This window comes from Mandrillus leucophaeus, unplaced genomic scaffold (assembly GCF_000951045.1).
Source record: "Mandrillus leucophaeus isolate KB7577 unplaced genomic scaffold, Mleu.le_1.0 Scaffold114, whole genome shotgun sequence".
Taxonomy (NCBI): domain Eukaryota; kingdom Metazoa; phylum Chordata; class Mammalia; order Primates; family Cercopithecidae; genus Mandrillus; species Mandrillus leucophaeus.
Genome location: NW_012099654.1, coordinates 3152068 through 3168427, shown reverse-complemented (window position 1 = coordinate 3168427; position 16360 = coordinate 3152068). Strand labels below are relative to the sequence as shown.

The following is a 16360-nucleotide window of genomic DNA, read 5'->3' as shown; positions in this document are numbered from 1 at the left end:
TCCTTCCTCAGATATTTATCCTTCTACCCCATGGGCATTTATTCACTGTTATGACTCCAACTATTTTTATGCTAATGACTCCTTATTTTCCTGTGACTTCTTATACTAACACTAGGTTCACATCTCCTATACAATTTCTCTAAAGAAATGTCTATTACTAAAAGTAGTTCCATAAACAAACCAGCTATGCTAACATTGTTGCTTAGCTTCTCTGTGCAGTTCTCTCGTCTATAAAAAGGGATTAATACTTATACCTACATAAGGTTATTATAAAATTATATTCAGATAATTAAAGTATTTAACATAGCACATGGGGAATACTATAAAACATTACAAAAATTAATCATGGTAACTCCCCTCTAATGGATTTCCTCTATTCTTCATGCTTATCTAGGGGCTCATTTACAGATGTTTACATTGCTACAATTGGTTACCACATAATTTTCTCCTATCTAAAGTCTTTCACCATTCTAATCTATGTTACAATTACCTACAATGATTAATGTTTTAAAAATATTAACTTCAACTTATATCCTTGCCTAAACAGTAACTTTTCAAATTACCAATGTGAACATTATTTTTTAGATTAAATCGCAACTGTTTGTGTTCAATATTCTCCACCTAATAGCCTACCAGCATCAAACAGCGATTTTCAGCTTTTTAAAGCTTTTTAAAAGATATTTTTAAGGCCAGTAATATATAAAAATGATGAAAATAAGCTAAAAGAGTGGACTTCCCTTTTTTTCCCCGAAAGAACTCCTTGTGCATCCTTGAGGCAACTTTATAGAACTCTTAGGGATATCTCACATGGTTTGAAACCATCATCCTAATACAACGTTCCTCCATTCCAGTCACACTGGTCTCCCTTACCAACATTCAAGTCTGTTAGGCTAAATCCCACCTTTGGATCTTGTACATTTCTGCTTCCTGTCACCCCAGCAATAATCCAAATTAACTATATTAATAACAGCTATTATTTGAGTTTTTGCTTTTAAACACAGTGCTAACATATACATTATCATTTAATTCTCACAATCACAGGTGCTAGATATAATAACCATTTTATAGCTGAGGAAACAGGTGTTGAGAAATGTTGAGAAATCTACTTCAAGTCATTAAACAATAAATAGAAGAGCAAGATTAGAAGAAATTTTACTTTTAATGTGGTATATATGTATTGTTTTTAAAATTAAACAATGTGTTTAGGTAAGAGGTGATGTCTGCCACTTCTGTAATCCCCAGAGTATCTAGACTTAAAATGTTAATTAAATCTTACTGAATGATATACATAAAGACAGACAGTGAGTCTTAAAATTATTTAAGTCATAAACTTAGTTTTAATAATTTAATGACAGTATATCCACAGAGATCCTTTAAACTCAGGTCAGCAACTCTGCTCTGCCAAGTAGGAAATTATGGTCCATGTCCTTATACCCAGCATATATTCTTAAAAACATCAGTATTTCAGGCTTAGCAGGTGGCTCACGCTTGTAAGCAGATTGCTTGAGCTCAGGAGTCTGAGACCAGCCTGGGCAACATGGCAAAACCCTGTCTCTACAAAAAGTACAACAATTAGCTGGGCGTGCTGGTGCTCGCCCGTAGTCCTAACCACTTGGGGAGGCTGAGGTGGGAGGACTGCTTGGGCCTGGGGGGTGGAGGTTGCAGTGAGCCGAGATTGTGCCACTGCACTCCAGCCTGGGTGACAGAGGGAGACCATGTCTCAAATAAAAATCAAAGGATCAATCAATCAGTTGGTATCTCATAAATAACATTTGTAGGGAAATCAGTTGTTATGGGCTGAATTGTGTCTCAGAAATTCATATGTTGAAGTCCTTAATCTCCAGTACCTTAGAATATGGCTATTTGGAGCCAAGGTTTGTAAAGCAGTAATTAAGTTAAAATGGGGTCATTAGGATGGGCACTAATCCACTATGACTGTACAATATGCAGAGGAAATTTGGACATAGATACATACAAAGGGAAAGATGATGATGTGAAGATATAGGGAGAAGTTGGCTACCTATAAGCCAAGAAGAGAGGCCTGGAACAGGTTTTTCCCTCATGGCCCTCTGAAGAAACCAACCCTGCCAATACCTTTATCTCAGAACTGTGAGAAAATAAATCTGTTGTTTAAGCCACCCAGTCTGTGGTACTTTGATATGGCAGCCCTAGCAAACTAATACATCAGTCTACATTTTGCTGTTTATTTAAACATGTAGCAGAAAAGATTCAGTGTAATGTCTAATATTTTTTAAGTCATCTACACAACCTGGTTATCACTGCATCCCAACTTCTACTTTTTCACCATCACTTTTGTCCTTCTAATACTATACACTATTGGTATGGACCATTAAGATAAACACTGGCCGGGCGCAGTGGCTCACACCTGTAATCCCAGCACTTTGGGGGGCCGAGGCGGGCGGATCATTTGAAGTCGGGAGTTCGAGACCAGCCTGACCAACATGGAGAAACTTTGTCTTTACTAAAAATACAAAATTGGCCAGGCGTGGTGGAACATGCCTATAATCCCAGCTACCAGGGAGGCTGAGGCAGGAGAATCACTTGAATCTGGGAGGCGGAGGTTGCGGTGAGCCGAGATTGTGCCATTGCACTCCAGCCTAGGCAACAAGAATGAAACTCCGTCTCAAAAAAAAAAAAAAAAAAAGATAAACAAGGCATCATATTCTATATGTACCCTGTTTTTGTTTAAAGGATTACTTGCAAGTATAATAAAGCTAATCTGTAACATTTAAATTGATTAAAAGGTATTCTTTTTTAATGAAGGAGAAACAGAAGTTCAGGTGTTTTTTATTTTTAGAGGGGGAAAAAATCACACATTAACGAACCAAAACCTTTAATAAAAGTTTTTATATTAACAAATAGAAAGGACTTCAAGGCCAGGCACAATAGCTCAAGCCTGTAATTCCAGTACTTTGGGCAGTTGAGGTGGGAGAATCCCTTGAGGCCAGGAGTTTAAAGACCAGCCTGGGCCACATAGCAAGACCTCGTCTCTACAAAAAATTTAAAAATTAACCAGATGTGATGGTATATGCCTGTAGTCCTAGCCAGTTGGGAGGTTGAGGTAGGAGGATCACTTGAGCCCAGGAGTTTGAGGTCACAGGGCGCTATGAACATTCCACTGCACTCTAGCTTGGGCAACAGAAGGAGACTGTCTACAAAATAAATAAATAAACAAACAAATAAAAACAGAAAATAACTTCCAGGCTACTAAATGTACACAAAATTGAGAAACTTTAAAAGGAATACAGATTTCTGCTTCTGTTCGAGATGAAATAACCAGGATTGAATTTACTCTCTAGCATAAAAGTAAAAACTGGACAAAATATATGAAACAATGCTTTTCAAGACACTGGCTATCAGGCAAAAAAGGACAGTGATCCTTAATAGTTGGAGAACAAATGAAGTGAACTCTATGTCTGCTCTAGCTCATTGTTTTAGGAGTTTCCAAACTGTACAGTAAAGACAGGAAACCCAGGAGGAGCCTTCTGGATTCCCTGAAATGAGATGAAGCTGAGCACCCAGAGACAAAGGCAACTAGCAATAGTTCACAAGGCAGAGTACTGGAGAGGAGAGAACTGGACAGACAGAGAACACTGGAGAATGGCAGAAGGCTACCCCTGAGTACTCTGCAGAGTACTGATAGCACATGCAAGTGAGCAAACTATAAAGGCAAGGGATAGAACCTTCTTAAAGGATTCCAAGAAACAGCACTTGAAGCTTACATGGGAGCAGGGAAAATTATCTGCTTTATAATGCAGACTGGAAAACCTTGTAATTCACAGGGAATTGGTGAGAACTCAGAAGATTCTTGCCTCAGGAGTGAGGACAAAGAAATACATTATTGGAAGGTTCTGATACTACACATAAAGTGGTATATTACTTGAAGGTAGACTGAGGTAAGTTAAATATGCAAACTATAAACCTTAAAGTAGCCAATAAAATAATAAAACCATGAGTTATAGCTAAGAAGCCAACAAAGGAGATAAAGTGGAAGTTTATATATATATAAAAACTTCATCCAAAGGCGGCAGAAAAAGGCAATATAGAATAGACAAAAAGAACTTGGATCCAGATCAAACACATTTAATAAGAAAGAGAAATGAAACCATGTCAAGCCACTTAGTTATACTGGGAATGAACTTAGTCCTATTTGGTAATAATGGTAAAGTAGTTCACAATAAATTAAGTGAAAAGCTGAAGAACAATGTTGACATCAGCAGCATTTTCAGCACTAACAAAGGAAAGTTAAACTGTAAACCTAATACTAAAAGTTAATTGAAGATATCTTGTTTCTTTTAAATAAAAACAATAAAATTATTTTTAAATGTATATACAATTATTATTTTGGTTTCTATTATTGATTTCTTCTTCTATGAGAAAAAGGGTAGAGAAAGGGAGAGATTGAGAGAGAGAGGAGGCCAAGCGCGGTGGCTCACACCTGTAATCCCAGCACTTTGGACGGCCGAGGTGGACAGATCACAAGGTCAGGAGATTAAGACCATTCTGGCCAATACGGTGAAACCCAGTCTCTACTAAAAATACAAAAATTAGCTGGGCATGGTGGTGTGTGCCTGTAATCCCAGCTACTTGGGAGGCTGAGGCAGGAGAATCGCGTGAACCAGGGAGTCGGAGGTTGCAGTGAGCTGAGATCACGCCACTGCACTCCAGTCTGGTGACAGAGCGAGACTCTGTCTCAGAAAAAAAAAAAAAAAAGAGAGAGAGAGGAAAAGACAAAAAGAAAGGAAAGGGGAGAAAAAGAGAAACGAGAGGAAGAAGGAGAAAGAGATCAACTGGCTGATTTCAGACCTGAAGGATTTAACATATACTTATCTCCTCTAAGACTCATCATGGGGTAAATTTATCAGACATAATAATAATGTGAAATGCTCCGTATTACCAAGATGATACCATTTTTTAATGGAATAAAGAGTATCATTTGAAAATCTCTGCCTGGTGTAGTGGCTCACACCTATAATTCCAGCACTTTGGGAGGCCAAGGTGGGAAGACTGTTTGAGGCCAGGAGTTTAAGACCAACCTGACCAACATAGTGAGACCTCCATCTCTATAAAAAATAGAAAAATAAATTAGCTGGGTGTGGTGACGCACACCTGTAGTCCTAGCTACTTGGGTGGCTGAGGTAGGAGGATTGCTTGAGGCCAAGAGTTCGAGGCTGCAGTAAGCTATGATCGTGCCACTGCACTCCAGCCTGGGCTATAGAATGAGACCATGTCTCAACAAAAAATAAATAAATAAAATAAAGGTCTTCAATGGCATCTGGTATGGATGATCAAAATGAATTAGTATGTGTAACTGAAGTACCCAAGTTACAAGGACACTGAAATCTGTTTCACTGGGGGTTTGCAGCAAAAAATGACTATAGATACCTTTATCACTTAAAGACATTACCCTTTGAGATCAAGAGGCTTTTAATCCATTCATTTTCCAAGTAAAAATAGTGGTAATAGCCTAATTAACCTTTATCCCTTTGAAGTTCATCCTTAGAGACAGCATCAGCACAGGCATCAAAGTACTTCTGTAGCGTGTCAACTTGTCTACATAAGATGTCTCTAAATGTTTCCATTTCAGCCAACTTCTCACGTAAACTGTGGCCTTTCTGCAAAACACAAAATAGGGAGATGTAATTCAAGTAAAACAAAACTGGATTTTATTTGGTCCTATGGTATTTCACCAACTTTTAAGGTCTGTACCTTATAACTGAGGGCATGGGATAAGGAGAGCTGTCTAGTTCAATATAATACTTCTAGGAATAGGCTTGAAACTGGCTAATCTATTGGCTTGATAGTGATAAGCCACTTAGGAGTGATAACCTTGCAAGTGATATCACTTATAAAAAAGCCTTATTTTTTATAGAAAATAAGAAAGCAGTAACACCCGACAGTTTGCAAATATAACATTTGATATTTTCAAATTAAATAAAATTGTGAGGAACAACTGTGAAAGACTTTGAAATAGGCAAAAATATTACTAGTGTCCTTTCAAAGTAATGGTGAGCTGTCATTTATGGTACCCTTGGGAAAGTACTGTTTGATCATACAGACACTTTTGCCTTTCACTGCATTTGAGCTATTTTACAACTCTTCTGGTAAAAAACTGAGTAGTATAAATAATTCTTGTTCATAGAGATGCAAATGAATTTTGTCTGGTGCAGAAGCACTGATTATTAATCTGTGGATATTGACCAGTTTTGCACACATTTGCAAATCGTTTCAGTTCTTCAGATTTTCCTTTGAACCCGTTTTTTTATGTTTTACCTAATAAATGAATGAAATAAAATCAGTGACGTGTTCATTTGTATGAGTTATTATTTTATACCTTAAGTTTTTCTTTAATAAATTCAAATAAATTATATTATTAAAAAGCTTGTTCAAAAATTATCAAGTATATTCTGTTCACAACATCCAATACTAAGCTCAATTTATGTTGCTTTAACTTAAGGCATCCATTAACTATATACCTTGAATGAAGAGGTGGATGTTGCAGAGTAGCCACTTGCTCCAGACACCAGGGACACCATTGAGCCATGTCGACGCAAGCTGGATTCAGATCCATATCCAGATTCAGTCTAAAAAAAAGGTAAACTATGTGAAAAGAATTTAAATAAAAAATACTTGAGAAAACAAAAGGTTTCCTATGAATTAACAAGGTTATTATAACAAAAATTGGCAGTTTGGGTACATATAAAATATATAGTCAATCCACTGACATAAGCAATGCCTTTCAATTCCTAAATGCCATTTAATTTGGAAATTTATGGAATACCTACTATGTGCTGGGCTAGTGGTCACAAAGACTGTTTAATAATAGGAAAACTAAAGTAGTCAAGTTCATAGACAGAAAGTAGAATAGTTGTTACCAGAAGCAGGGAAAAGAAGAACGGGTAGTTATCATTTAATGGACACAGAGTTTCAGCTGGGGAAGATAAAAAAGTTCTGAAGATGGATGATGGTGATGGTTGAACAATAGTGTGAATGTACTTAATACCATAGAACTGTATACTTAACAGTGGTCAAAATGGTAAATTTTACGTATTCTCACCTATTCTTAACACAACACAATTACAGCATTTACTACTCACAATAGTTTGTGTTTTGTTATTACTACTGGACTTGGATCTTTTTGGAAGCAGCTTGTATCTTTTTGATCTTTGTAACCACCTCGACAATTGAAGGCACAAAGTTTCCAATTTTGCTAGTCTGTTAAGTTAGCATCCCATGGAAGATAACTGATGGGGATGATACTCTTCAGAGCATCAATTTTATATTTTACCTTCTCTAATACAAATGCAATATAACAATATAGACAAAGGAATAGAACATTTGAACTTCAAAGTAATTAAAACCAGGTATTTTGGATCTCTGATTATTTTCTACTGTTACTTTTAAAAAGTATAGTGAATTAGGCCAGGCACAGTGGCTCACGCACACCTGTAATACCAGCACTTTGGGAGGCCGAGATGGGTGGATCGCTTGAGGTCAGGAGTTTGACACCATCCTGGCCAACATGGTGAAACCCTGTCTCTACTAAAAATACAAAAATTAGCCAGGCATGGTGGCAGGCACCTATAATCCCAGCTACTCAGAAGGCTGAGGCAGGAGAATCGCCTGAACCCGGGAAATGGAGGTTGCCGTGCGCTGAGATCACACCACTGCACTCCAGCCTGGGTGACACAGTAAGACTCAGTCTCAAAAAAAAAAAAAAAAAAGTACAGTGAATTAATAAGCTTGTGTGGAAAAACCAAGGCATCTGTATTATATCCTTTGACAACGTATCATATCTATTATGGTTTGATTGATTTCAATCCTGCTCCTCTGTACTATTATGGTTCTAGGTAAGTATTTATATTGAACAGTTTTCCTTCATTTGAATGGGGGAAAAAATCCCTAGGTTTAGTAAACATTATTTTTTTTAATACTTAGAGACCAATACTGAAAACAAAGGAACAAAAAGCTACATTGTATTTAATTTTAATTCTACTCAATAAACTTAAGTGGTAAAATAATATCTAATTATTTTTAGTGTCAAACCTATGGTTACAATGAAAAATTATTTAAAGTTACACAAATTTCAAGATCAATATTAGGAAACAAAATTACATACAATGTGTTATAGAAAATATACCCATTGACATTCTATAGCCTCTGTGGTCTAATTCCTGAAAATCCATTACATTTCCTATATAGCTGTTGGTTTACCCATGATATTATTCTAATTGTAAAATATTCTTTTTAGCTATAAGAATACTAAGCTTCTATAGTTTAATAAATAAAATGTTTATGTTCTCATTTTTATGTAAGTGATATCAGCACTAGTTTAAAACATTTTCCAGTTAGTATCACTTCATTTACCTTAACTTTAATATTCTAGGATCTCAGAAAAGCTATCAGAAACTAGATAAGTTTATCCAAATGTAAGAAAAAATGAAAAAGAAAAGCAAGGGTAAAAAGAATAGTAGAGATTAGAAGTGGCAGTAACAATGGCAAGGAATGGCAACAAAGAGGGACAATTCTGCTGAAGGTACAACAGCAACAATCTCAAAGGAAGAGCAAACTTGTCCCCACCCCCAACATCAATAATCAGATGGATCTGGTTAAAACGGGAAAAAAAAAAAAAAAAAAGACGACGAGAGGAGGAAAGGAATCTGTAACCAAAATAACAAAACTCCTCATGAAAAAAGAGATGGATATCTTCAGGCAGACACTAGGAATTTATTCATATCAAAACAAGTAGCCTCCTAAATTTCAAACTTCTAACACCTACCAGCTGCCAAAGTAAAATGGTCACATTTTTTAATAATGCTTGCTTATAAAACATTCCATCTATAAAAAGTACTTCAATACGTTCTCAACTCTTAATTAACTAACAAATTACATATAATTTTAAGAGAAGGTAGAATCAAAGCTCTTCTCCAAGACTTTACATGACTCCACATCTCAAAGCAATATCTTAGTGATGAAGGAAAATAAATGTTCTGGAGTCAGGAAAACGATTAATGAAAAGGTAATCAAAAGCATGTACTTTATGGTACGCAAATTATGCCTCAAGAAAACGGATTTTTAAAAAAGACAAAACTAATCTATGACAAACAAGAGCAGGCCAGAGTACAACAAGGGCACTGAATACAAAGAGGTAGAAGAAAATGTGGGAAGTGTAGACTACATTTGTCAAAACTCAAACTGTACAATTAAAATGGGTACTTTTTAAGAATGTAAATGTAAATTGTACTCCAATAAAGATAAAGAAAAAATGTAACCTTGTTTCAACATAACATAATCACAGCAAAATAGAATTCTAATTACAGCAATCAGTTCACAAAAAAAGGAGTCCTTGACTAGGTGCATTACTAGGCTCATGCCTGTAATCCCAGCACTTTGGAGGCCAAGGTAGGAGGACTGCTTAATCCCAGGAGTTCAAGAACAGCCTGAGCAATAAAGCAAGACACCATCTCTACAATTTTTTTTTTGTTAGCGGGGTGTTGTGGTGTGCTCCTGTAGTTCCAGTTACTTGGAAGGCTGAGGCAGGAGGATCCCTTGCATCCAGAAGTTCGAGATAGCACTGAGCTAGGATTGTGCCACTGCACTCCAGCCTGGGTGACACAGAGAGACTATCTCAAACAAAAGACTTACTGTTTTTCAATTTTAATTTTAGGTTCAGGCAGTACATGTGCAGGTTTGTTACATGGGTAAATTGCGTGCTGCTGGAGTTTGGTGTAAAATAATTTCATCACCTAGGATGTGAGCATAGTACCTGATAGGTATTTTTTTGTCCCTTGCCCTCCTCCCATCCTCCACCCTCAAGTAGGGTTCGGTGTCTATTGTTTCCCTCTTTGTGACCGTGTGTACTGAATGTTTACCTCCCACTTTTAAGTGAGAACATGTGGAATTTGGTTTTCTGTTCCTGTCTTAATTCACTTAGGATAATGGCCCCCAGCTGCATCCATTTCATGAAGAAGCGAATTAGCACCCATTCCAGACTCACTACACTGAAGAGGTGGTCTAGCAGGCAGAGGGAACTCAAGAAGCACTTTGGATGAACCATGCTTCAGTGGCCCTATGTGAGCCCTGCCATGGCAGGAACTTTTGGCATCACCCATCTGATTCCCTCCCTGTGCTATGGGGTTGGAAATGAACTAATTAGAGCTAATGTTGGACACAAACTTATTAGATAAGCTCCATGATTTGGCCCACGTGTTCTCATTATTTCGCTCTCACTTATAAATGAAAATGTGCAGTATTTGTTTTTCTGTTCCTGCATTAGTTTACTAAGGATAAAGGCCACTAGTTCCATCCATGTTGCTGCAAAGGACATGATCTCACTCCTTTTTATGGTTGTGTAGTATTCCATGGGGGTATATGTGGCCACATTTTATTATCCAGTCTATTGTTGATGGGCATTTAGGTTCATTCCATGGTTTTGCTATTGCAAACAGTGTTGTGATGAACATACACATGCATGTGGTCTTTATGGAGGAATAATTTATATTCCTCTGGGTGTATACACAGTAATGAGATTGCTGGCCAAATGGTAGTTCTGTTTTAAGTTGTTTGAGAAATCACCAAACTATATTCCACAGTGGCTGAACTAATTTACATTCCCACCCGCTGTGTATAAGCATTCCTTTTTTTTGAGATACAGACTTGCTCTGTCGCCCAGGCTGCAGTACAGGGGTGCAATCTCAGCTCACTGCAAGCTCACTGCAAGCTCCACCTCCAGGGTTCACACCATTCTCCCGCCTCAGCCTCCCGAATAGCTGGGACTACAGGCACCAGCCACCACACCCGGCTAATTTTTTGTATTTTTAGTAGAGACAGGGTTTTGCCATGTTAGCCAGGATGGTGTTGATCTCCTGACCTCGTAATCCGCCTGCCTCGGCCTCCCAAAGTACTGGGATTACAGGTGTGAACCACTGCGCTTGGCCAAGCATTCCCTTTTCTCTGCAACCTCACCAACATCTGTTATTTTCTGAATTTTTAATAATAGACATTCTGATTGGTGAGATGGTATCACACTGTGGTTCTGACTTACATTTCTCTAATCGACAGTGATGTTGAACACTTTTTCATATGCTTAATGGCAGCATGGATGTCTTTTGAGAAGTGTCTGTTCTTGTCCTTTGCCCATTGTTTAATGGGGTTGTTTGGGTTTTGCTTGATTTAAGTTCCTTACATTCTGGATATCAGACCTTTGTTGGATGCATAGTTGGCAAATACTTTCTTTCTGTAGGTTGTCTGTTTACTCTGTTGATAGTTTCTTTTGCTTTGCAAATGCTCTTCAATTAGGTTTTACTTGTCAATTTTTGTTTTCGTTGCAATTGCTTTTGGAGACTTCATGAAATCTTCACCAAGGTCTATGCCTAGAACAGTATGTCCTAGATTTTCTACTTGGGTTTTTATGGTTTTAGAACTTACATTTAAGTCTTTAATCCATCTTGAGTTAATTTTTGTACAAGATGAGAGGAAGGCATCCAGTTTCAATCTTCTGCATATGCCCAGCCTGTTATACCAGCACCATGTATTAAATAGGGAGCCTTTTCCCTATTGCTTATTTTTGTCAGCTTTTTCGAAGAACAGATGTTTGTGGTTGTGAGGCTTTATTTCTGGGTGATCTAACCTATTCCACTGGTCATGTGTCTGTTTGTGTACCAGTACCATGCTGTTTTGGTTATGGTAGCATTGTAATACAGTTTAATATTAGGTAGTGTGATACCTCTGGCTTTGTTCTTTTTGCTGAGGATTGTTCTATTTGGGACCTTTATTGGTACCATATGAATTTTAAAACAGTTTTTTCTTATTCTGTGAAAAAAGACATTAGTAGTTTGATAGAAATGACAATGAATCTGTAAACTGCTTTGGGTACTACATAAGCACAGAATGTTTTTCCATTTGTTTGTGTCATCTCCAATTTCCTTCAGCAGTGTTTTATAATTCTCATTGTAGAGATCTTTCACACTTACCTGGTTAGCTGTATTCCTGGGTATTTAATTCATTTTGTGGTTACTGTGAATGGGACTGCACTCCTGATTTGACTCTCAGCTTGGACGTTATTGGTGTATAGAAATGGTACTGACTTTTGTTTTATCGAGATAGGGTCTTGTGCTGTCACCCAGGCTGGAGTGCAGTGGCGTGATCACGGCTCACTGCAACCTCCATCTCCTAGGCTCCAGTGGTCCTCCTCCCTCAGCCTCCAAAGTAGCTGGGACTACAAGTGCATGCACTACACCCAGGTAATTTTTTGAGTTGTTGTAGAGATGGGATCTCACTCTTTTTGCCCAATCTAGTCTCCAACTCCTGGGCTCAAGTGATCCTTCTGCTTCAGCTTCCCAAAGGGCTGGGATTACAGGCATGAGCCATGGTGCTTGGCTTGTGGTACTGATTTTGTACATTGATATTATACCCTGAATTCGTTTATTGCTTCTAGGAGCCTTTGGACAGAGACTATGGGGTTTTCTAGGAATAGAATAATGTTTATTGTCCGTGAAGATAGTTTGACTTCCTCTTTTCCAATCCAGATGCCTTTTATTTTTTTTCTCTTGCCTCATTGTTCTAAGAACTTCCAGTATTATGTTCAATAGGAGTGGTGAGGGTGGACATCCTTGTCTTTTTCTGGTTATCACAAGGGGTACTTCCAGCTTTTGCCTGTTCAGCATTACACTGGCTGTGGGTTTCTCAAAGATGGCTTATATTGTTTTGAGGTATGTTCCTTCAATGCCTAGTTTGTTGAGGTTTTTTTTTTCTTTTCCGTTTTTTTTTTTTTTTTTAAATCATGAGGGGATGTTAAATTTTATCTAAGCTCTTTTCTGTGTCTACTGAGATGATCGTGTGTTTTTGTTTCTAGTTCTGTTTATCTGATGAATCACATTTATTCATTTGCATATGGTGAAACAACCTTACATTCCAGGAATAAAGCCTACTTGATTGTGGTGGTGTTTTGACGTGCTGCTATATTCAATTTGCTAATATTTTGCTGAGGATTTTTGCATCTAAGTTCATCAGGGATATTTGCTTGAAGTTTTTGTTTTTTTGTTGTGTCTCTGCCACGTTTTGGTATAAGAATGATGCTGACCTCACAGAATGAGTTAGGGAGGAATATGTACTCCTTGATATTTTTCGGAATAATTTCAGTAGCACTGGTATCAATTCTTCTTTATATGTCTGGTAGAATAGAGCTATGAATCTATGTGGTCCACGGCTTTTTCTGATTGGTAGGTTTTTTGTTTTTTTAAATTACTGATTCCATTTCTGAACTTATTATTGGTCTGTTCAGGATTTCATATACTTCCTGGTCAAACCTTGGAAGGTTTTGTTTCCAGGAATTCACCATTTTCTAGTTTTTGTGCACAGAGGTGTTTAATCTCTGAGGGTTTTTTGTATTTCTGTGGGATGGGTGGTAATGTCACCTTTGTCATTTCTAACTGTGTTTATTTGGATCTTCTTTTCTTCATTAGTAGTCTAGCCAGCAGTCCATCAATCTTATTCTTCCAAAGACCCAAGTTTTCATTTTGTTGATTTTCTGCATAGATTACATGTCTCAGTTTCATTCAGATCAGCTCTCATTTTATTTGATTTCTCCTGCTAGCTTTGGGGTTGGTCTTGTTTTTCTAGTTCATCATGGTGATGTTAGGTTATAAATTTGTGATCATTCTAACTTCTTGATGTAGGCATATTTTCTGGAGGTTTTGTTCATTATTTAAAATTCTATCTCTTTTATTTTTGTCTCTCTGCACTGATTCAAAGGAGTGGTCTCCAAGCTCCGAGATTCTTTCTTCAGCTTGGTCTTTTCTGCTATTAATACTTCCACTGTGTTCTGAAATTCCTGTGGTGAATTTTTCATTTCCAGAAGTTCTGTTTGGTTCTTTCCTAAAATGGCTATGTCATCTTTCCATCCTTGGACTGTTTTACTGTGCTCCTTGGACTGCATTTCAACCTTCTCTTGTTTGTCAATGAGCTTCCTTGCCATCCAGATTCTGAATTCTCTATCTGTCATTTTAGCCATTTCAGTCTGGTTCAGGGCCATTGCTGGGGAGCTAGTGTGGTCATCTGGAGGTAAGCAGACACTGGCTTTTAGAGTTGCTAGACTTCTTGTGCTAATTCTTTCTCAACTCTGTGGGCTGGTGTTCCTTTAACCTTTGAAGCTGCTGTCTTTTGGATTGGGCTTTCTTTTTTTATATTGTTTGAGGCTCTTGAGGAATTGGCTATGGTATAAGTTGGATTTAGTTGATTGGTTTCATTTTTGGTCACTTTAAGGGGGCCAAGGCTTAGTTCAGCACTCCTTAGCGATGTGTTCTAATCTTGGGGGACTGAGACCAGGATTACTACCTGCTGTACTGGAGGGATAAGGTGTTCCCAGTCTGCTGGTAAGAACACTCTGATGGGGGCTGCTGGCAAAAGCACTCTGGTAGGGTGGTGGTGGCTCCCTCACCCTGCACATATGCACAGGCGGGGCGGTGGGGGTCCTCACTTGTGTGCACACCAGCAGGGTACCTGCAGGTGTCCTCATATATTTGTGTACCTGTAGGGGTCTTTGCATGCATGCATGCCAGCTGGGGCAGCAGCAAGTCCCTGTGTGAGAAATTCTTATGAAAGAATGAGGTGTATTAAAATCCTAGAGCAAAGGTATCATGTTAGGTCCTTCACCTAAAATGGCTCTAGTTTCTTTTCTGAGACACAATGCTAACTTTGTAAGTGTAGTACTCTATTTCTTATACTGGTTTTGGTAAAGGTTTCTCTCTCTCTTTCCTTCTTTCCTTTTCTTCCTTCCCTTCCCCTCTTTTCTTTTTTTTCCTTCTTTTACTAAATATGGGAGACTACAATTAAAAATAAGAATCTCTCTGTAACAGATGAAAATATAAGGTATTTCAGAAATTACTTAGACATCTTTGTGTGATTGATTTCTAAGCAAAATCTGGATTGTTCTTTTAAATATAATAATATCCCCTACAACTTATAATCCATATTTCATACTATTAAACACACATTTTGGACATTTATTCGAAAATATTTAAAACTCAACAGTTTGAATATACATATTTTTTCTTTTGAGACAGGGCATCACTCTGTTACCCAGGCTGGAGTGCAGTGGTAGTCATGGCTCACTGCAGCCTCGATCTCCCAGGCTCAGACAATCCTCCCACCTCAGCCTCCCAAGTATGCTGTATGCTGGGACTAATGGCATGCAGCAAGATGCCCCGCTAATTTATTTTTATTTTTTACTTTTATAAAGACGGGTCTTATTACATTGTCGAGGCTGGTCTCAAACTGTTGGGCTCAAGTGATCCTCCTACCTTGGCCTCTCAAAGTCCTGGGATTACAGGCAGGAGCCACTGTACCTGGCCCAGTATGAAGTTTAAATCCAAATGAATCCACCCTATTCATGTCCAGTATCAATGAGTCTTAAACAGAGCAAGTCAAAACTACTGATTTTTTAAATGATCTTAAAACAAAATATAAACATTAAATACTTTACTAACGGTGTCTTCACTATATGTCTTATACCCTTATGTATTTCTTCAAGTTCAGTATTTCAAAACAAGTAACATCATCTTACAACAAAGACATGATAAAACAAGACTCCATTTCAGGAAAATCGATGCAACACATTTTAAGTGATAGGTAACAGATAAATGTGGAGGCTACAAGTTTAGTACACTTACACTTCTAAGTCTAATAAAATTTCATTTACATAAGTTTCATTATAGATTGTATAAATAATTGCAATGAAAAAGAAAACAGGTCAGGCGTGGTGGCTCACACTTGTAATCCCAGCACTTTGGGAGGCCGAGGTGGGTGGATTACTTGAGGTCAGGAGTTTTGAGACCAGCCTGGTCAACATGGCAAAACCCAGTCTCTACTAAAAATATAAAAACTAGCTGGGTGCGGTGGTGCACGTCTATCATCCCAGCTACTTGGGAGGCTGAGGCAGGAGACTTACTTGAACCCGAGAGGCGGAGGTTGCAGTGAGCCAGAATTGCACCACTGCACTCCAGCCTGCGCAAGAGAGTGAGACTCTGTCAGAGAAAAAAAAAAAAAAAGAAAAGATAGTATACTCATGAATCCTACTTCCATTGTTATTCAATTTAATAATGAGGGTTCATTATTCCAGTAACTACAATAACTACTAATATAAAAATTTTGAGTTTTTAACAAATACACATAGACACACAAATATACCCTCATTGTTTAAAAATTAGTCATTCTGGTAATGTCTACAATCGTGCTAATGATCCTGTCATTGCGTGAAATTTCCTGAATGGTCCTACCATAACCATATTGAGAGCAATTCATTACACAAAATAGAGCTATTTCAAATCATTTTGGTGATTTT

At 37.7% G+C, this 16360-nt stretch overlaps 1 protein-coding gene across 1 annotated transcript in view; it reads right to left on the bottom strand.

Annotated features, from left to right (window-relative positions):
* The window catches only part of COL4A3BP (collagen, type IV, alpha 3 (Goodpasture antigen) binding protein), a 155336-nt gene that overhangs the window by 60251 nt on the left and 78725 nt on the right, over positions 1–16360 (bottom strand). Inside the window, exons 5-6 of the mRNA XM_011996488.1 lie at positions 6498–6605; positions 5498–5636 (exon numbers count right to left, since the gene is read on the bottom strand). Of these exons, the coding sequence (XP_011851878.1) occupies positions 5498–5636; positions 6498–6605 (247 nt within the window). The remainder of the gene's footprint in view (positions 1–5497; positions 5637–6497; positions 6606–16360) is intronic.